We start from the raw sequence: 23074 nt of genomic DNA, 5'->3' as shown, positions 1-23074 counted from the left end.
GAGTTGACTCATTGGAAAAGACCCTGATGCTGGGATGGATAGGGAGCAGGAGGAGAAGGGGATAACAGAGGATGAAATGGTTGGATGGCATTACCAACTTGATGGGCATGAGTTTGAGTAAACTCCGGGAATTGGTGATGGACAGGGAAGCCTGGTGTTCTGTGATTCATGGGGTCGAAAAGAGTCAGAGACGAATGAGCGACTGAATGACTGAACTGAACTGAACTGAAGTATTCTTTCTGCCTAATAAGGATCCTGAACAAATTATAAAAGCTAACACAGGAGACTGTGAAACAAGTATAAGTCAATCTTTTGGGTTTCAAAGAGTTACATTGAAGAGAGTCCTCGGGGTTTTAATTTTGCCTTCTGTGTATCCTGAATGGGCCACTGAGAAAGCAAGCCAGAAACAGTACAAGAACAGAAAGGAAAAAAAGTCTCATGAAGCAGTTGATCTTTTGAGAAAAGACCCAGAAAAGAGTAGCCTAGCAACACACAAACAATGTTCACAATACTGACTTAGTCTAGTAATACTACATGAAGTGTGCACACTAAGTCCTTGTGTGCACCAGGACCCAGAGATGCCACAGAGACTAAGCCAGATCTCTGTCTAAGTGTCTCCCGCAGAAGTATGTGTGAGCAGTGGACTGCTACAGGGGCAGGCGCTCTGGGTGCAGTAGACCTGGGTTTGGCATAAGCCTTCTTGGAGGAGGTGGCAATTAACTCCACCATAGAGCCGCCAGAAATTACAGAGGACTGTGGAGACAGACTCTCAGAGGGCACAGACAAAACCTTGTGCCCAACAGGACCCAGGAGAAAGCAGCAGAGATCCCACAAGAGACTGACCAGACTTGTCCGTCAGTGTCCAAGAGTCTTCAGTAGAGGCATGGGCTGGTGTGGCCTGCTGCAGGTTTGGGGGCACTGAGTGCAGCAGTGCATGCATAAGGCCTTTTCAAGGAGGTCGCCATTATCTTCCTTATCTCCACCATATTTGGCCACAGGTCAAAAAGAGCGAGGGAACATGGCCCCACCCATCAACAGAAAATTGGACTAAAGATTTACTGAGCATGGCCTTCCATCAGACCAAGACCCAGTTTCCCCCTAAGTCAGTCACTCCCAATAGGAAGCTTCCATAAGCCTCTTGTCCTTATCCATCACAGGGCAGACAGAATGAAAACCACAGCCACAGAAAACTAAGCAATCTGATCACATGGACAACAGCCTTGTAAAATTCCATGAAACTCTGAGTCATGCTGTATAAGGCCACTCAAGATGGACGGGTCATGGCAGATAGTTCTGACAAAATGTGGTCCACTGGAGAAGGGAATGGCAAACCACTTCAGTATTCTTGCCTTGAGAACCCCATGAATAATATGAAAAGGCAAAAATGACAGGACACTGAAAAATGAACTCCTCAGGTCAGGAGGTGCCCAATATGCAGGAGATCAGAGAAGAAATAATTCCAGAAAGAATGAAGAGATGGAGAAAAAGCAAAAACAACACCCAATTGTGGGTGTGACTGGTGATAGAAGTAAAGTCTGATGCTGTAAAGAGCACTATTGCATAGGGACCTGGAATGTTAGGTCCACGAATCAAAGCAAATTGGAAATGGTCAAATAGGAGGTGGCAAGAGTGAACATTGGCATTTTTAAAAAATCAGCAAACTAAAATGGACTGGAATGGGTGAATTTAACTCAGATGACCAGTATATCTACTACTGTGAGCAAGAATCCCTAAGAAGAAATGGAGTAGCCATGATAGTCAACAAAACCATTTGAAATGCAGTGCTTGGATGAAATCTCAAAAATGACAAAATGATTCCTGTTCATTTCCAAGGCAAACCATTCACTATCACTGTAATCTGGGTCTATGCCCTGAAAAGTAATGCTGAAGAAGTTGAAGTGGAATGCTTTTCTGAAGACATACAAGGACTTCTAGAACTATCAGCAAAAAGATGTCCTTTTCATTAGAGGGGACTGGAATGCAAAAGTGGGAAGTCAAGAGATACCTGGAGTAACAGGCAAATTTGGCGTTAGAGTACAAAATGAAGCAGAGCAAAGGGTAACAGAGTTTTTCCAGGAGAACACACTGCTCATAGCAAACACCCTCTTCCAACAACACAAGTGAAAACTCTACACATGGACATCACCAGATGGTCAGTACCGAATTCAGATTGATTATATTCTTTGTAGCCAAATATGGAAAAGCTCTATACAGTCAGCAAAAACACAACTGGGAGCTGACTGTGGCTCAGATCATGAAATCCTTGTTGCCAAATTTATACTTAAATTGAAGAAAGATCTGAAAACCACTAGAAAATTCAGGGATGACCTAAATCATCCCCTATAATTATGATTATAGAGTGGAAGTGACAAATAGAATCAAGAGGTTAGATCTGATAAGACAGAATGCCTGAACATCTATGGACAGAGCTTCCTGGCTTTGTACAGGGGGCAGGGATCAAAATCATCCCCAATAAAAATAATGTAAAAAAGCAAAATGGTTGCCTCAGGAGGCCTTACAAATAGCTGAGAAAAGAAGAGACACTAAAGGCAAAAGAGAAAAGGAAAGATAAAACCATTTGAGTGCAGAGTTCCAAAGAATAGCAAGGAGAGATAAGAAAGCCTTCCTCAGTGATCAGTGCAAAGAAATAGAGGAAAACAATAGAATGGGAAAGACTAGAGATCTCTTCAAGAAAATTAGAGATACGAAGGACATTTCATGCAGCAATGGGCACTGTAAAGGGCAAAAATGGTATGGACCCAACAGAAGTGGAAGATATCAAGAAGAGGTGGCAAGAATACCCAGAAGAACTATACAAAAAAGATCTTCATGACTCAGATAACCACTAAGCTGTGATCACTCACTTAGAGCCAGACATCCTAGAATACAAAGTCAAGTGGGCCTTAGGAAGCATCACTGCAAACAAAGTTAGTGGAGGTGATGGAATTCCAGTTGAGCTATTTCAAATCCTAAACGATGATGCTCTTTAAGTACTGTACTCAATATGCCTGCAAATTTGGAAAATTCAGCAGTGACCACAGGTCTGGAAAATGTTAGTTTTCATTTAACCCAAAGTATGTTCAAACTACCATACAATTACATTCATCTCACATTTTAGTACAGTAATGCTAAAACTTCTCCAAGCTAGGCTTCAACAGCACATAACCCATGAAATTCCTGATGTTCAAGCTGGATTCAGAAAAGGCAGAGGAACCAGAGATCAAATTGCCAACATTCACTGGATCACCGAAAAAGCAAGAGAGTTCCACAAAATAATGTACTCCTGCTTTATTGACTACACCAAAGCCTTTGACTATGTGGATCACAACAAACTGTAGAAATTAAATAGATGGTAATACCTGACCTGCCTCCTGAGAAATCTGCATGCAGGTCAAGAAGCCACAGTTAGAATCAGACATGGAAGAACAAACTGGTTCCAAATCAGGAAAGGAGGACAGCAAGGCTGTATACTGTCACCTGCTTACTTAACTTACATGCAGAGTACATCATGCAAAATTCCAAGCTGGATGAAACACAAGCTGGAATCAATATTGTCAGGAGAAATATCAAGAACCTCAGATATGCAGATGACACCACCCTTATGGCAGAAAGTGAAGAAGAACTAAAGAGTCTCCTGATGAAAGTGAAAGAGGAGGGTGAAAAATTTAGCTTAAATATCAACATTCAGAGAACTAAGGTCATGGCATCTGGTCCCATCACTTCATAGCAAATAGATGGGGAAACAATGGAAACAGTGACAGACTTTAATTTGGGGCTCCAAAATCACTACAGATGGTGACTGCAGCCATGAAATTAAAAGACACTTGCCCCTTGGAAAAAATTTATGACCTACCTAGACAGCATATTAAAAACCAGAGAGATTACTTTGCCAACAAAATTCCATATAGTGAAAGTTATGATTTTTCCAGTCGTCATGTATGGATGTGAGAGCTGGACTATAAAGAAAGCTGAGCACCGAAAAATTGATGCTTTTGAATTGTGTTGTTGGAGAAGACTCTTGAGAGTCCCTTGGAATGCAAGGAGATCGAACCAGTCAATCCTAAAGGAAATCAGTCCTCAAAATTCATTGGAAGGACTGATGATGAAGCTGAAGCTCCAATACTTTGGCCACCTGATGAAAAGTAACTGACTCTTTGGAAAAGACCCTGATGCTGGGAAAGATTGAAAGTGGAAGGATAAGGGGACGACAGAGGATGAGATGGAAGAATGGCATCACTGACTCAATGGACATGAGTTTAGTTAAGCTCTGGAAGTTGGTGATGGATGGAGAAACCTGGCATGTTGCAGTTCATGAGGTTGCAAAGAGTCAGACATGCCTGAGCAACTGAACTGAACTTGTTCAGTCTAGAAATACACGATGGCAGAAACCTAAGGCCATTTCTTTCCATGCCTTGATCTACAGGGTCCAAGTAAGCAGCCTACATTTCCAACCACATAAGGGAACAAGAAACATCTGCCTTTTCTCCTGGTGTCAGGGGAGGCCAGGTGGGAACCTTGGACTTGCACCTTACATGACAGCAAGGGAAGCCTGATTAATGAAGGAGTCCAATAACATCCTTAGTCTCAAGATATAAAAGCTCAAGTGTCCAAAACAGTTGAAAATCATTTATCAGGCTTAAGACCAGGTAAACCTCAAAAGAGAAAAAACAATCAACAGAAGATAACACTGAGATGACACAGATATTGAAATCATTGGATGTTGGTTTTTAAAAATCCAGTCCAGTTGGTAGAACTAGAAAATAGATTATTAGAAAACCACATGGTTCAACAATATATTGCAGATGGCAGAAGGATCAATAAGCTTGAATATTAACTAACTTTGAAAATAGACTGAAAAGAAAATGGACATAGCTTCAAGGACCTGTGGGAAGATAGCAAAGAACTGTTGAAAATGAAGTTGAAAATAAAGAGTGAGAGATAAAAAAAATAATAATAATAATGGCTGAGTTCCCTGTGCCATCATTTTCTGATGGTCTAAATGGAAAGGAAATCCAAAAGAATGGGCATATGTGTATATGTGTAGCTGATTCACTTTGATGTACAATGAAAATAACCCTATATTGTATAGGAAACACACTTAAAGATTATTTTTTAAAAATAATGCTGATAATTTCTCAAATAGGGCATATGACTTAGCGACTAACCAAAAACAACAACTACATATTAAAACTGCTCAGTGAATTCCAAATGGAATGGAGCCAAAGAACTTAATGTCAAGATACATCATGGTCAGTTCCTGTTGTGTTGTTCAGTCACTCAGTTGTTTCTGACTCTGCAACCCCATGGATTGTAGCAAGCCAGGCTTCCCTGTCCTTCATTAACTCCGGGAGTTTGCTCAAAGTCATGTCCATTCTGTCGATCATGCCATCCAACCATCTCATCCTCTGATGTCCCTTCTCCTCCTGCCTTAAACTTTTCCAACATCAGGGTCTTTTCCATGAGTCAGCTCTTCTCATCAGGTGGCCAAAATACTGGAGCTTCAGCTTCAGCATCAGTCCTTCCAATGAATATTCAGGACTGATTTCTTTTAGGATTGACTGGCTTGATCTCCTTGCAGTCTAAGGGACTCTCAAGAGTCTTCTCCAGCACCACAGTTCAAAATATCACTTCTTTGGTACTCAGCCTTCTTTGTGGTCAAACATTCACATCCATACATGACTGCTTGAAAAACCATAACTTTGACAATATGAACCTTTGTCAGTAAAGTGATGTCTCTGTTTCTTAACATGCTGACAAGGTTTTCATAGCTTTTCTTCCAAGGAGCAAGTGTCTTTTAATTTCATGGCTGCAGTCACCATCAACAGTGATTGTAAAGCCAAAAAAAATGAAGTCTGTCATTGTTTCCATTTTTCCCCATTTTTGACATGCAGTGATGAAACTGAATGTCATGATCTTTGTTTCTTGAATGTGGTTTTAAGCTAGCTTTTTCAATCTCCTCTTTCACCATTATCAAGGGGTTCTTTAATTTCTCTTTGGTTTCTTCCATTAGTGTGATGTCATCTGTGTATATGAGGTTATTGGTATTATTCCTGGCAATCTTGATTCCAGCTTGTGCTTCTTCCAGCCTGGTATTTTGTATGATGTTAAACTAGCAGGGTGACAATATACAGCCTTGACATACTCCTTTCCCAATTTTGAACAAGTCTGTTGTTCCATTCCGGTTCTAACTGTTGCTTCTTGACCTGCATACAGGTTTCTCAGGAGGCAGGTAAGGTGGTCAAGTATTCCCATCTCTATAAGAGTTTTCCACAGTGTTGTGATCCAGACAAAGACTTCAGTATAGTCAATGAAGCAGAAGTAGATGTTTTTGTGCATTTCTTTTGATTTTTCTATGATCTAATGGATGTTGTCAATTTAATCTCTGGTTCCTCTGCCTTTCTAAATTTAGCTTGTACATCTGGAAGTTCTCAGTTCACATGTTGTTGAAGTTTAATTTTATGGATTTTGAGTATTACCTTGCTAGCATGTGAAATGAGCCCAGTTTTACTGTGGTAGTAAACATTCTTTGGCATTGCCCTTCTAGAGACTGGGATAAAAACTGACCTTTTCCAGTCCTATAGCCACTGCTGAGCTTTCCAAATTTGCTGGCATATTAAGTGCAGTACTTTCACAGCATCATCTTTTAGGATTTGAAATATCTCAGCTGGAATCCCATCACCTCCACTAGCTTTGTTTGTAGTGATGTCTACTTGACTTCACACTCTAGGCTTTCTGGCTCCAGGTGAGTGATCATACCATCTTGGTTATCTGGGTCATTAAATCCCTTTCTGTACAGTTCTTCTGTATATTCTTGCCAACTCTTCTTAATATCTTCTGCTTCTCTTAGGGCCATACCATTTCTGTCCTTTACTCTGCCCATCATTACATGAAATGCTCCCTTGCTGTCTCTAATTTTCTTGAAGACATCTCTAGTCTTCCCCATTTTATTGCTTTCCTCTATTTTTTTGCACTGCTCACTTAACAAGACTTTCTTATCTTCCTTGCTATTCTTTGGAATTCTACATTCAGATGGGTATACTGCTTCTTAAGGTTGGTTTTACTCACTGCCTCTTGTACAAAGTTACAACCTTCTATCCATAGTTCTTCAAGTACTCTCTCAGATCTAATCCCTTGAATCTTTATCTCTTCCACTAGATAATCATAAAGGACCTGAATGGCCTAGTGGTTTTCCCTGCTTTCTTCAATTCAAGTCTGAATTTCACAATAAGGACCTCATGATCTGAGCCACAGTCAGCTTCCAGTCTTGGTTTTGCCAACTGTATAGAGCTTCTCTATCTTTGGCTGCAAAGAATATAATCATTCTGATTTTGGTACTGACCATCTCGTGATGTCCATGTGTAGAATTGTCTCTTGTGTTTTTGAAGACGGTGTTTGTTATGACCCATGTCTTCTCTCATCAAAACTCTTTTATCCTTTCCCCTGCCTCATTTTGTACTCCATGGCCAAACTTGCCTGTTAATCCAGGTATCTCTTGATTCCTACTTTTGCATTCCAGTCGCCTATATGAAAAGGAGATTTTTTGTTTGTTTTCGTGTTTATATCTAGAATGTAATATAGGTCTTCATAAATCCAGTCAAGTTCATATACTTTGACATTAGTGGATGTGGCATAGGCTTGGATTACTGTGATTTTAAGTGACTTGCCTTGGAAATGAATAGAGATATTTCCATTGTTTTTGAGACTGCACCCAAGTACTGCATTTCAGACTCTTTCATTGGCTGAGGGCTACTCCATTTCTCCTAAGGAATTCTTGCCCATAGTAGTGGATATAATGATCATCTGAATTAAATTTGCCCATTCCTGTCCACTCCAGTTCCTGATTAATAAATCTTGATGTCATAGTCAGTACCATACTCTTTTTATGTCTAGAGCATTGTAATATATAGTCTGAAGTCAGGGAGTGTCATTCCTCCAGATCCATTTTTGTTTCTCAAGATAGATTTGGCTATTTGGGACCTTTGTTTCTCCATTCAAATTTTAAGGTTTTTTTCCTAGTTCTGTGAAAAATTGCCATTGGTAATTACATACAGATTGCATTGAATCTGTAGATTGCTTTGGGTAGTACAGTCATTTTGATAATATTGATTTTTCTAATAAAAAGTAGTGGTATATCTTTCCATGTGTTTGTGCCTTCAATTTCTTTTATTAGTGTCCTGCAGTTTTCAGATTGCAGATCTTTTGTCTCCTTAGGTTTAGGGTGCCCACTCTCACCACTACTATTCAACATAGTTTTGGAAGTTTTGGCCACAGCAATCAGGGCAGAAAAAGAAATAAAAGGAATCCAGATAGGAAAAGAAGAAGTGAAACTCTCTCTGTTTGCAGATGACATGATCCTCTACATAGAAAACTCTGAAGACTCTACCAGAAAATTACTAGAGCTAATCAACGAATACAGTAAAGTTGCAGGATATAAAATTAACACACAGAAATCTCTTGCATTCCTATACACTAACAATGAGAAAACAGAAAGAGAAATTAAGGAAACAATATCATTCACCATTGCAACAAAAAGAATAAAATACTTAGGAGTATATCTACCTAAAAAACAAAAGACCTATACATAGAAAACTATAAAACACTGATGAAAGAAATCAAAGAGGACACAAACAGATGGAGAAATATACTGTGTTTATGGATTGGAAGAATCAATATTGTCAAAATGGCTATACTACCCAAAGCAATCTATAGGTTCAATGCAATCCCTATCAAACTACCAACGGTATTTTTCACAGAACTAGAACAAATAATTTCACAATTTGTATGGAAATACAAAAAACCTCGAATAGCCAAAGTAATCCTGAGAAAGAAGAATGGAACTGGAGGAATCAATCTGCCTGACTTCAGACTCTACTACAAAGCCACAGTCATCAAGACAGTATGGTACTGGCACAAAGACAGAAATATAGATCAATGGAACAGAATAGAAAGCCCAGAGATAAATCCACGAACCTATGGTCACCTTATCTTCGACAAAGGAGGCAAGGATATGCAATGGAAAAAAGACAACCTCTTTAACAAGTGGTGCTGGGAAAACTGGACAACCACCTGTAAAAGAATGAAACTAGAACACTTTCTAACACCATACACAAAAATAAACTCAAAATGGATTAAAGATCTAAATGTAAGACCAGAAAGTATCAAACTCCTAGAGGAGAACATAGGCAAAACACTCTCCGACATAAATCACAGCAGGATCCTCTATGACCCACATCCCAGAATTTTAGAAATAAAAGCAAAAATAAACAAATGGGACCTAATGAAACTTAAAAGCTTTTGCACAACAAAGGAAACTATAAGCAAGGTGAAAAGACAGCCCTCAGACTGGGAGAAAATAATAGCAAAGGAAGCAACAGACAAAGGATTAATCTCAAAAATATACAAGCAACTCCTCCAGCTCAACTCCAGAAAAATAAATGACCCAATCCAAAAATGGGCCAAAGAACTCAACAGACATTTCTCCAAGGAAGACATACAGATGGCTAAAAAACACATGAAAAGATGCTCAACATCACTCATTATCAGAGAAATGCAAATCAAAATCACAATGAGGTACCATTACATGCCGGTCAGGATGGCTGCTATCCAAAAGTCTACAAGCAATAAATGCTGGAGAGGGTGTGGAGAAAAGGGAACCCTCTTACACTGTTGGTGGGAATGCAAATTAGTACAGCCACTATGGAAAACAGTGTGGAGATTTCTTAAAAAGCTGGAAATAGAACTGCCATATGACCCAGCAATCCCACTTCTGGGCATACACACTGAGGAAACCAGATCTGAAAGAGACACGTGCACCCCAGTGTTCATCACAGCACTGTTTATAATAGCCAGGTCATGGAAGCAACCTAGATGCCCATCAGCAGACGAATGGATGTGGAAGCTGTGGTACATATACACCATGGAATATTACTCAGCCATTAAAAAGAATTCATTTGAATCAGTTCTAATGAAATAGATGAAACTGGAGCCCATTATACAGAGCGAAGTAAGCCAGAAAGATAAAGACCATTACAGTATACTAACACATATATATGGAATTTAGAAAGATGGTAATGATAACCCTATATGCAAAACAGAAAAAGAGACTCAGATGTATAGAACAGACTTGTGGACTCTGGGAGAAGGCGAGGGTGGGATGTTTCGAGAGAATAGCATCGAAACATGTATATTATCTAGGGTGAAACAGATCACCAGCCCAGGTTGGGTGCATGAGACAAGTGCTCGGGCCTGGTGCACTGGAAAGACCCAGAGGGATCGGGTGGAGAGGGAGGTGGGAGGGGGGACCGGGATGGGGAATACATGTAAATCCATGGCTAATTCATTTCAATGTATGACAAAAACTACTGTAATGATGTAAAGTAATTAGCCTCCAACTAATGAAAATAAATGGAAAAAATAAAAAAAATTTTAAAAAAAGGTTTATTCCTAATAATTATATTTTTCTCCAAAGAAGACATATAGATGGCCAAGACACACACGAAAAGATGTTCATATAACTAATTATTAGAGAGATTCAAATCAAACTAGAGCATGATATCCCTTAACATGAGTCAAAAGATCTATCATCAAAAAATCCACAAACAATATACTGGCGAGTATGTGGAAAGAAGGTAACCCTCCTACACTGTTAGTTGATACAGCCACTATGGAGAACAGTATGTACATTCCTTTGAAAATTAAACATAGAGCTACCATATGACCCTACAATCATGCCCTTGGGCATGGATCCAGTGAAAAATTGGGTCTAAAAGGAAACACACACCTTAATATTCATTACAGCATTGTTTACAATAGTCATGATATGGAATCAACCTAAATGTCCATCAACAGAGAAATGGGTCAAGAAGATGTGGTACATATACAATGGAATATTACTCGTCCATTAAAAGAATGAAATAATGTCATTTGCAAAAATATGGATGGACTTTGAGAGTGTTACACTGAGTGAAGTTAGTCAGGCAGAGAAGGAGAAAAATCATAAGACTTCCCTTATATGTGGAATCTTAGAAGAAATTTGGAAACAGACTTATTTATGGAACAGAAACAGACTCACAGACTTAGAGATGAAATTTATGATTTCTGGGGGGAATAATGGGAGAAGAGATAGGGAATTTGGGGTGGACATGAACTCACCTAGGGCCAGAGATCCTGGATGTGAAGCCAAGTGAGCCTTAGGAAGCATCACTATGAACAAAGCTAGACAAGGTGATGGAATTCCAGGTGAGTTATTTCAAATCCTGAAAGATCATGCTGTGAAAGTGCTGCACTCAGTATGCCAGCAAATTTGGAAAACACAGCAGTGGCCACAGGACTGGATAGGGTCAGTTTTCTTTCCAACCCCAAAGAAAGGCAATGCCAAAGAATGCTCAAACTACTGCACAATTGCACTCATCTCACACGCTAGTAAGGTAATGCTCAAAATTCTCCAAGCCAGGCTTCAGCAATACATGAACCATGAACTTCCAGATGGTCAAGCTTGTCTTAAAAAAGACAGAGGAACCAGAGATCAAATTGCCAACATCCGTTGGATCACCAAAAAAGCAAAAGAGTGCCAGAAAAACATCTATTTCTGCTTTATTGACTATGCCAAAACCTTGACTGTGTGGATCACAATATACTGTGGAAAATTCTGAAAACAATGGGAATACCAGACCACTTGACCTGCCTCCTGAGAAATCTGTATGAAGTTTAGGAAACAACAGTTAGAACAGGACGTGGAACAACAGACTGGTTCCAAATAGGGAAAGGAGTACATCAAGGCTGTATATTGTCACCCTGCTTATTTAACTTCTATGCAGAGTACATCATGAGAAATGCTGGGCTAGAGGAAGCACAATCTAGAATCAAGATTGCCGGAAGAAGTATCAATAAGCTCAGATATGCAGATGACACCACCCTTATGGCAGAAAGTGAAGAAGAACTAAAGAGCCTCTAGATGAAAGTGAAAAAGGATAGTGAAAAGGTTGGCTTTGAGCTCAACATTCAGAAAACTAACATCATGGCATCTGGTCCCATCACTTCATGGCAAATCGATGGGGAAACAGTGGCTGACTTTATTTTTCTGGGCTCCAAAATCACTTCCGATGGTGATTGCAGTGATGAAATTAAAGGATGCTTACTTCTTGGAAGGTAAGTTATGACCAACCTAGACAGCATATCAAAAAGCAGAGACATTACTTTGCCAACAAAGGTCCATCTAGTCAAGGCTGTGGTTTTTCCAGTGGTCAAGTATGGAAGTGAGAGTTGGACTTTAAAGAAAGCTGAGCACAGAAAAATTGATGCTCTTGAACTATGGTGTTGGAGATGACTCTTGAGAGTCCCTTGGACTGTAAGGAGAACCAACCAGTCCATCCTAAAGGAGATCAGTCCTGGGTGTTCATTGGAAACACTGATGCTGAAGCTGAAACTCCAGTACTTTGGCCACCTGATGCAAAGAGCTGACTCATTGGTAAAGACCCTGATGCTGGGAAAGATTGAGGGCAGGAGGTGAAAGGGATGACAGAGGATGAGATGGTTGGATAGCATCACCGACTCGAAGGACATGGGTTTGGGTGGACTCTGGGAGTTAGTGATGGACAGGGAGGCCTGGAATGTTGCGGTTTCTGGGGTCACAAAGAGTTGGACATGACTGAGTGACTGAGCTGAACTGACCTGAACTGAACACACTGCTATATTTAAAGTGCATGATCAATAAGAACCTACTGTATAGCACAGAGAACTCTGTGGAGTATATTGTGACAGACTTGATAGGAAGAGAGTTTGGGGGAGAATGGTCACATTCATATGTATGGCTGAGTACCTTCTCTGTTTACCTGAATTTAGCACAACAGTGTTAATCGGATATACCCCAATACTAAATAAAGAGGTAAACAAGATACATCATGTTCAAATTCCTGAAAATTACAGAAAAAAAAATCTTATATGCAGCTTGATGGATATGCAAAACTTATTTGGGATAGATATTATGCAATACTTATTTGGAAAAAAGGATTCAATCATTGGTGGAAATTTCATCGATGAACACAGAGCCAGGAAGAGGTGAGAATATTTTCCCAATGCTGGATGAAAATGTCAACTGCAAATTCTATATCTTGTAAACTATCATTTTGAATTAAAGGGAGAAAGAAAAAAAATCCCAGACAAAGCAAAACTGAGAGAATTTGTCTCTAGCAGAACTATACTTAAGAACTTTTCAAAATAAAGCATAATAGAAAAAGAACTGAGATTTTAGAATGGAAAAAAATTTAAATAAGGATAATAAGAGTATGATTTCTCTGTTTATTATAGTTGTGCAAAACTGTTATCTGATATGGTGCTCAATGTATATAGAGAGAATACTAGAGACATTTATGTTTAAAATGTGGGGAGAACCAATAAATCTAAATGGAAGTAAACTTTCCACATTTCATCTGAGGTGGTAAAATGTCAGCAACAGTAGGGAGTGATAAACTACCTATGTGTATCTTAATACCTAGAGAGACTAGTAAGAAAACCATGCAAAGATATATACTCAAAAACAATGCAGGTCACAGTTAAATTATGTTACAATGTTCAAAAATCCTCAAGGAAGACAAGATAAGAAAAAGGTTGAGAAATGAAGGAAACACACACAAAAGAATTAAGAAAATGTCACACATTGTCCCTAATAGTTAGTAAGTCACTCTAAACATAAATGGTCATAAATACATCAATGGAAAACCTGAAAATGGCAGAGTAGACACATAAACAAGATTCAGCCATATGTTGTCTAAAAAAAAAAGTCACGTCAAACATGAAAACATGCTCAAGTGGAGAGTGCAAAAATTACACACCAGGCAAAAGTTAACTTGAAAAACTAGAAGTGGTTAATGTACTTCTTGGTTTGGATTCCCATCCTGTCTGATCTCTAAACACTGAAGTGTCCCAGTATCAAGTTTCAGACTATTTTTATGTGTACACTAATTTCCTGAATGAGTTCAGCTAGTTATTATTCAGTCACCAAGTCGTGTCTAACACTTTGCAACCCCACAGACTGCTCATGCCAGGTTTCAAGGTCCCTGACCTCTCCCGGAGTTGCCCAAGTTCATGTCCATTGAAATGGTGATGTCACCCAAACATCTCACCCTCTGTCACCTTCTTCTCCATCTGCCTTCTACATTTCCCAGGATCAGGGTCTTTTCCAATGAATCAGCTGTTCACATCAGGTGGTCAGAATACTGGAGCTTCAGCATCAGTCCTTAAAAAGAGTAGTCAGGGTTGATTTCCCTTATGATTAACTTATCTCCTTGTTTCCCAAGGGACTCTCAAGAGTCTTCTCCAGCACCACAGTTTGAAAGCATCAATTCTTTAGTTCTCTGCATTGTTTATTGTCCAGCTTTCACATCCAGATGACTACTGGAAAGACCATTGCCTTGACTACATGGACTTTTGTTGACAAAGTGATGTTTCTGCTTTATAACACACCGTCTAGGTTTGTCATAGCTTTTCTGTCTTCTAATTTCATGCTTGCATTCACCATCCACAGTGATTTTAGAGGCCAAGAGGGGGAAATCTGTCACTGTTTCTACTTTTCCTCGCTCTATTTACCATGAAGTGATTGGATCTAATTCCATGATCCTGGTTTATTTTTTTAACATTGAGTTTTAAGCCAGCTTTTTCACTCTCCTCTTTCACCCTCATTGAGAGGCTCTTTAGCTCCTCTTCACTTTCTGCCATTAGAGCAGTGTCATCTGCATATCTGAGACTGTTGATATTTCTCCTGGCAGTATCTTGCTGTGATTTATTTCAGAGAGTCTTTTGCCTGTGTTTTCCTCTAGGAGTTTTATAGTTTCTGATCTTACATTTAGATCTTTAATCTATTTTTAGTTTATTTTTGGTTATGGTGTTGGAAAGTGTTCTAGTCTCCTTCTTTTACAGATAATTGACCAGTTTTCCCAGCACCACTTGTTAAAGAGATTGTCCCTTCTCCATTGTATATTTTTGCCTCCTTTGTCAAAGATAAGGTGTCCGTAGGTGTGTGGATTTATTTCTGGGGTTTCTACTTTGTTCCATTGATCTATATTTTTGGCTTTGTGCCAGTACTATACTATTTGATGACTGTAGCTTTGTAGTGTAGTCTGAAGGCAGGCGTGGTGATTCCTCCAGTTCCTTTCTTCTTTCTCAAGATTGCATTGGCTACTCGAGGTTTTTTTTTTGTGTTTCCATACAAATTGTGAACTCACTTGGTTCTACTTCTGTGAAAAATGCCGTTGGGGCTTGATAAGGATGCACTGAATCCATAGATTGCTTTGGGTAGTATACACATTTTCACTATATCGATTCTTCTGATCCATGAATATGGTATATTTCTCCATCTATTTGTGTCATCTTAGATTTCCTACATCAGTGTGTTACAGCTTTCCATGTATGGGTCTTTTGTTCCTTTAGGTAGATTTATTCCTAAGTATTTTATTCTTTTCACCACAATGGTGAATGGACTTATTTCCTTAATTTCTCTTTCTGTCTTCTCATTGTTAGTGTATAGGAATGCAAGGGATTTCTGTGTATTAATTTTATATCCTGAAAATTTACTATATTCATTGATGAACTCTAGTAATTTTCTGGTGGCATCTTTAGGGTTTTCTATGTAGAGGGTCTTGTCATCTGTAAACAGTGAGAGTTTTACTTATTTTCCCATCTGAATATCTTTTATTTCCTTTTCTTCCCTGATCGTTGTGTATATAACTTCCAAAACTACGTTGAATAGTAGTGGTGAGAGTGGACACCATTGTCTTGTACCTGACTTTATGGGAAATGATTTCAATTTTTCACCATTGAGGATAATGTTTTCTGTGGGTTTACCATATATAGCTTTTATTATGTTGAGGTATGTTCCTTCTATGCATGCTTTCTGGAAAGTTTTTATCATAAATGGATGTTGAGTTTTGTCAAAGAGTTTCTCTGCATCTACTGAGATAATCATATGTGTTTTTTTCCCCTTCAATTTGTTAATGTTGTGTATCACATTGATTGATTTGTGAATATTGAAGAATCCTTGCATCCCTGGGATAAAGCCCACTTGGTCATGATGTATGACCTTTTAAATATATTGTTCAATTCTGTTTGCTAGAATTTTGCTAAGGGTTTTTGCATATATTTCTTCAGTGAGATTGGCCTTTAGTTTTCTTTTTCTGTGGAATCTTTGTCTGGTTTTGGAATTAGGGTGATAGTTGCCTCACAGAATGAGTTTGGGAGTTTACCTTCCTCTGAAATTTTCAGGAAGGGTTTGAGTAGGATAGGTGTTGAAAAGAAAAGTGAAAGTGAAGTCGTTCAGTTATGTCCAACTCTTTGCGACCCAATAGACTGTAGCCTACCAGGCTTCTCTGTCTATGGGGTTTTCTAAGCAAGAGTACTGGAGTGGGTTGCCATTTCCTTCTCCAGGGGATCTTCCCAACCCAGGGATTGAACATGGGTCTCCCACATTGCAGGAAGATACTTTACCCTCTGAGCCACCAGGGAAGGATAGGTGTTATTAGCTCGTCTCTAAATTTTTGGTAGAATTCACCTGTGAAGCCATCTGGTCCTAGGCTTTTGTTTGGAAGATTTTTGATTCCAGTTTCTATTTCCATGCTTGTGATGGACCTGTGAAGATTTTCTCTTTCTTCCTGGTTCAATTTTGGAAGGTTATACTTTTCTAAGAATTCATCCATTTCTTCCAAGTTGTCCGTTTTATTGACATGTAGTTGCTGATAGTAGTCTCTTATTATCCTTTGTATTTTTGTGTTGTCTGTTGTGATTTCTCCATTTTCACTTCTAATTTTATTGATTTGATTCTTATACCTTTTTTTTCTCAATGGGTTTGGCTAATGGTATGTCTGTTTTATTTATCTTGTCAAAAAACAGCTTTCAGTTTTGCTGATTTTTGCCATACTCCATTGTTTGTTTTTCATTTATCCCTGCCCTAATTTTTATGAGTTCTTTCCTTCTACTAACCCTGGGGTTCTTCTTTTTCTAGTTTCTTTAGGTGTAAAGTTAGGTTATATATTTGACTTTTCTCTTGTTTCCTGAGGTAAGCTTGTAAAGCTATAACCCTTCACCTTAGCACTCTTTTTACTGAATCCCATAGGTTTTGGGTTGTCATGTTCTCATTTTCATTTGTTTCTATGCATATTTTGATTTCCTTTTTGATTTCTTCCATTATTTGTTGGTTATTCAGAATCATGTTATTTATCCTCCGTATGGTTGCATTTTTAATAGTTTTTCTTCTACAGTTGACAACTAATCTTACCGCATTGTGATCAGAAAAGATGCTTGAAATGATTTCAATTTTTTTAAATTTACCAAGGCTAGATTTATGGCCCAGATCTATGGCTAGATTTATGTGATCTATCCTGGAGACTGTTCCTTGTGCACTTGAGAAAAAGGTGAAATGCATTGTTTGGGGGTTAAATGTCCTATAGATATCAATTAGGTCTAACTGGTCCATTGAATCATTTAAAGTTTGTGTTTCCTTGATAATTTTCTTTTTGGTTGACATATCCATATGTGTGAGTGGGGTATTAAAATATCCCACTATTATTGTGTTACTGTTAATTTCTCCTTTCATACTTGTTAGCATTTGCCTTATGTATTGAGCAGCTCCTATGTTGGGTGCATATATATTTATAATTGTTATATCTTCTTCTTGGATTGATCCTTTGATCATTAGGTAGTGTCTTTCTTTGTCTCTTTTCACGGTGTTTATTTCAAAGTATATTTTATCTCATATGAGTATTGCTACTCCTGCTTTCTTCTGGTGTCCATGCAATCTCTTTCCCAGCCCTTCACTTTCAGTATGTATGTGTCCCTAGTTTTGAGGTGGGTCTCTTTTAGACAGCATATATAGGTATCTTGTTTTTGTATCCATTCAGCCAGTCTTTGTCTTTTGGTTGGGCATTCAACCCATTTACATTTAAGGTAATTATTGATAAGTATGATCTCATCTCCATTTACTTTGGAACAACATTATTAACTTTTTCCCATTAAATGATAATGTGTCCTGGTGTGGATCTCTTTGGGTTCACCTCTTTTGGGGACTGTCTGATTTCGAGACCTGAATGTCTGTTTCCTTCCCCAGGTTAGAAAAGTTTAGCTATTATTTCTTCAAATAAGTCTCTCTCTCTATTTTAGATCCCTATAATGAGAATGGTACTGATGTTGTCCCAGATGTCTGTTAACCTATTCTCATTTTTAAAATTCTCTTTTCTTTTTCCTGTGCTATTCGGGAAGTTTGCACTACCCTGTCTTCCAGATCTCTGATTCATTCTTCTGAATACTCTAATCTACTATTGATTTCCTCTAGTGTGCTTTTCATTTCAGGTGTTGTATCCTTCGGCACTGTTTAGTCCTTCTTTATATTTTCTTATTCTTAAAATCCTGTTATGGACAAAGAAGAATTCATCCATTCTTCTCTAGAGTGCATTGAACATCTTTATGTTCATTGTTTATGTTCATTTATGTTCAACATCTTTATGTCATTACCTTGAATGCTTTATTGAGTAGACTGCTTATCTTAACTTTGTTTAGTGACTTTTCTGAGATTTTTGTCTGGTTCCTTCATTTAGAATGCATTTCTCTGTCTTCTGATTTTACCTAACTCTGTGTTTATTTCTAAGAGTTAGGTGTATTCCTGATCTAAGAGACGTGGTCTTATGTAGGAGAAGTCTATGGCCCAGCAGAATGCTCCCCTCTATAGGATACAGACAGCAGATCTAAATGCTAAAGGGGAGCCCTTCTGTTGTTTTAATGCCAACTACTCTGGGTGCACTGGTAGGCAAGGATCCCACCTCCTCCCCTGTTGGCTGCCAGACTCTGCCTCATGTAGTGGCTGCCAGCCCACTCATAGGCAGGATGAAGTGCTGACGGAGCTGGCTTCGGGGCCTAAGTGTACATGGGCTGATATCACACCCAACAGCTGGGTGCAATGCAAGTGTGGCAGCTGTGGAGCCCAGCAGAGTCTGGGGCTGGTGCTGTCATGCTGGTGAGTTGTTAAGCCTCTGGTGCTAGTAAGCTATGTATGTGTGTGTTAGGGAGAACTCTAAAGTGGCACTTGTCTCTCACAATGGCTGGCACCAGCATCTATGATCCCAGTTGTTTCCTATCTCTCTAGGAGTTTCACAAAGATAAGCAAATTAGTCTAACCCAAGCCTCTTTCCCATTGATGCCTCTTCACTGGGGCACAGAGCATGTGAGATTTCTGTGTGGCTTTAAAGAGCAGCAGCTCTGTTTCCTATGGCCCTCTGGCTTTCTTGTGCACAAGTTACACTGGACTTCTACGCCAGAATTTCTGGGGGTTTATCTTTCAGGACCATGACTCCCAGGCTGGGCAGCCCAACTGTCCCTTCATCCTTGTCCTTTTGATCATTAGGAAAAAAATATGCATAAACATAAATTTTACCTGTTATTTGCACAGTAGCCCAAAGAGTTTGTCTGTGTTTCACATCAGAGATGAGTGTTCATCAATTCATAAACTGAAACTGTGATTTACTGTTTCAAGATAAATTGGAAGAGACAGAGAGGACTTCATCTTGCAGATCCATGCAAAGCTTGTGTGCATGCTCAGTCACTCAGTCAGGTTCCTCTGTCCATGGAATTTCCCAGGCAAGAACACTGGAGTGAGTTGCCATCCGCCCCCCACCCACCTCACCAGGGGATCTTCCCCATCCAGGGATCGAACCCATATCTTCTGCATCTCTTGCATTGCAGGAGGTTTCTTTACCACTGAGCCACCACAGAAGGATACAAAATCTTAGAGGAGTGTTAATCTTCTTTAAAGAATGTTTTAAACAAACTTATGCACTACTTACCAATGCAACGTGGGATTGACTGCCATCTCCCATCCTTGCACACAATCTCTTCTGCATCTTGAATTAAATAATTTTCTTTACATAGAATTGATATTTTTTCTCCATCCTGATATTTCACTGTAGTTGTCATATCTCGAGCATTGGGAATCTGAGGTGGAGGTGGGCATTGTTGTATTTGTGCTTCTGAAAATATTAAAATTAGATTTCTTGATTAGAAAGTGTAAGTTCAAATATTAAAGGAAATTTTTTCAATAAACAGATCACAAATGATCAAATAATATGATACTCTATAATTATACTCTTAAGCTTGTTTAGCACTTAATATATCACATTTGGTTCACAGTCTCGTGGTCTTTCTTGTAGTTTCTTCCTTTTATTCTTCCTGTGGTCAATCTTGCATGATTTATGTAAACTGATTTTAATTTTTTCTAACCTTTAGGATGTTCTAAATGAATTACTCTTTCAGGTATAGGCAGTAAGGAAAAACTGATATCAGGTTCTTTATTGTTTTTTAACAGATATCTGTGATCACATATATTGTAACTGGATGGAAGCCCTCACAGAATTTTCCACCAGGGGGAGTTGATTAGCCAGAGGAGAAACTATATTTAGTTAGTGATCTATTAATTTGATGCCAATTCTCGAACAAGGTAAGAGTTAGATATGTTCACTGGGATTTAGAGTCTATTGTTTACAGTTCAGTACTCTCCTGGAGGTACAATTCACTAGCTTGCCTGCACTGTTAAGGATATATACATTGATGAATGCACCTTCTTTAATGGATTAGCAAGCCTGGCTTTTTGTACATGACCAGATCCCTTTTGTACATAAAAGATCCCTCTGTAAACTGTGTCTGAGTCCATCAAATAGAGATACCTCAGATATCCAATTCATAATCTGAAGACAAAACTTGCTCTATGACTCCTTGGTTTTGCTGTCTCCTGTCATGCTTCATTTTTATTTCCATAGAAGCACTATGCAAGTATAGGCTGGAAACTCATAAATGCTTTCAGGGACCCAACATTTTGTATTAAATTCAGGGAAATATTTGACTGAATAGACTTTATTCATCATTAGTAATATCATCAGGTTTCTATTCTGATTAAAGTCAATGGGGTATTTTGTGTGCTGTGTTGTGTTTAGTCTCTCAGTCATGTCAGACTCTTTGCAACCCCATGGACTATAATCTGCCAGGCTCCTCTGTCCATGGGGATTCTCCAGGCAGGAATACTGGAGTGGGTTACCTTGCCCTCCTCCAGTGGGTCTTCCCAACCCAGGAATCGAACCGAGGTCTCCTGCAAATCAGGTGGATTCTTTACCATCTGAGCCACCAGGGAAGACTTGGAGTATTTTATATTTCATCAGAAATATTTCTCTTATTTCTGTTTTAACTATTTTGACATTTTTGTCAATGTATTTTCAAGAATTTATTTTCTTTTGTGTCTGATGCTTAAAGATTTTTGTCCTAATAATTTTAATTTGTACTTGTTAAAAGTCCTGTGAATGTTGGGTCTATATACTACATTTCCCCATAAACTGAATATTTTGCAAATCAGCTATTTACACTTTAAAGCTTATTGTCAAAATTGACATTTTTAGTTTTTCTTTCCTTCTATGTTCTTTGGATGTATGTTCTTTTCTAGATTCTAGATTGTACTACCTATTACTTAAGTTCTTTTTTTTTTCTTTTTTGTAAAGCAAGTTTTAATCTATGCGTATCTTTGTTTTTTGTTGTGTATCATAGATTCCAAAGCATACTGTTTTCATTTTACTTAAGATATTGTCTGTCAGTAAATCATAGAAATTTTTTTTTTTAATTTTTCAAGTTTTGTGATATGGGTGAATAAGTTGCTTAGCTAGCTCTTTCTTAATTATCAATTGCTTTTAATTTATAGAGAATAACTGGAGGACACTAATTACATGAAACTGATTAGGAATTCTTTTATCACATGAAAATAATCAAGTGTTTTAAATTAATTAACTATATTCCAATAAATAATGGAGACTTCCAGAGAAGGCATATAATTAAAACTATGAAGACCTATTTTATAACTATTAAAAAGGTAATTCACAAGGACTAAGCCATTATAAATATATGATGTATCTAAGAATATATCAGAATACATGAAGCAAAGATATGCAGAACTGAAAAAAGAAGTAGACAAATCCACACCCCTTGTTAGCAATTCTGAGAGCCTTTCTACTCTGACAGATAGAACAACTATCAAAAACTATTTTAAGACATAGGTACATTTTTAGAACACTATGAACAATGCTAACCTGATCTAGAAACTAGAATACGCATATACTTTATATGAAATGGAAACATCACAAAGATAGACAATATGTTGTGCAACAAAGAAAGAATAAAATTCAAAATATTAAAAATTTGCAGAGTGTGTTCTATGACAAGTGAATTAGATTAGAAATAAATAAGAATAACTTATCTATGAATCACCCATGATAATCATCAAATTGCATACAGTAAATATACACAGCTCTCTAGATGAAAATCATACCACAGTATGACAGCTAATGGAGAATGAATTGTTTAGAAAATCATAAATATGTGAGAATTAAACAACAAATTTCTAAACAACTGTTATGTCAAAGAAGTCACTAGGAATATTAGAAAATATTTCACATAGAGTTAAATGAAAATAAAATTGATACATATTTATAAATTTTTGAGGCACAGGTAAAGCAATATTTAAAAGTGAAAAAGGGTAGTTTTACAGGTTTAGATTTAAAAGCAGAATGGATTTATGGATTTGAGGCAAACCTATGGACACTTTATCTTTGACAAAGGAGGCAAGAATATACAATGGAAAAAGGACAACCTTTTTAACAAGTGGTGCTGGGAAAACTGGTCAACCACTTGTAAAAGAATGAAACTAGAACAATGGATTAAAGATCTAAATGTAAGACCAGAAACTATAAAACTCCTAGAGGAGAACATAGGCAAACACTCTCCGACATAAATCACAGCAGGATCCTCTATGACCCACATCCCAGAATATTGGAAATAAAAGCAAAAATAAACAAATGGGACCTAATGAAACTTAAAAGCTTTTGCACAACAAAGGAAACTATAAGCAAGGTGAAAAGACAGCCCTCAGATTGGGGGAAAATAATAGCAAACGAAGCAACAGACAAAGGATTAATCTCAAAAATATACAAGCAACTCCTCCAGCTCAATTCTACAAAAATAAATGACCCAATCAAAAAATGGGCCAAAGAACTAAACAGACATT

At 38.1% G+C, this 23074-nt stretch overlaps 1 protein-coding gene across 1 annotated transcript in view; it reads right to left on the bottom strand.

Annotated features, from left to right (window-relative positions):
- The window catches only part of LOC139037539 (complement factor H-like), a 39597-nt gene that overhangs the window by 2266 nt on the left and 14257 nt on the right, over nucleotides 1-23074 (bottom strand). Inside the window, exon 7 of the mRNA XM_070474535.1 lies at nucleotides 19821-20003. Coding sequence (XP_070330636.1) covers nucleotides 19821-20003 — 183 coding nt within the window. The remainder of the gene's footprint in view (nucleotides 1-19820; nucleotides 20004-23074) is intronic.

Source organism: Odocoileus virginianus, chromosome 11 (genome assembly GCF_023699985.2).
Source record: "Odocoileus virginianus isolate 20LAN1187 ecotype Illinois chromosome 11, Ovbor_1.2, whole genome shotgun sequence".
NCBI classification, from domain to species: Eukaryota; Metazoa; Chordata; class Mammalia; order Artiodactyla; family Cervidae; genus Odocoileus; species Odocoileus virginianus.
The sequence above is the reverse complement of the archived record's forward strand: the minus strand, read 5'-3'. Positions and strand labels throughout refer to the sequence as shown.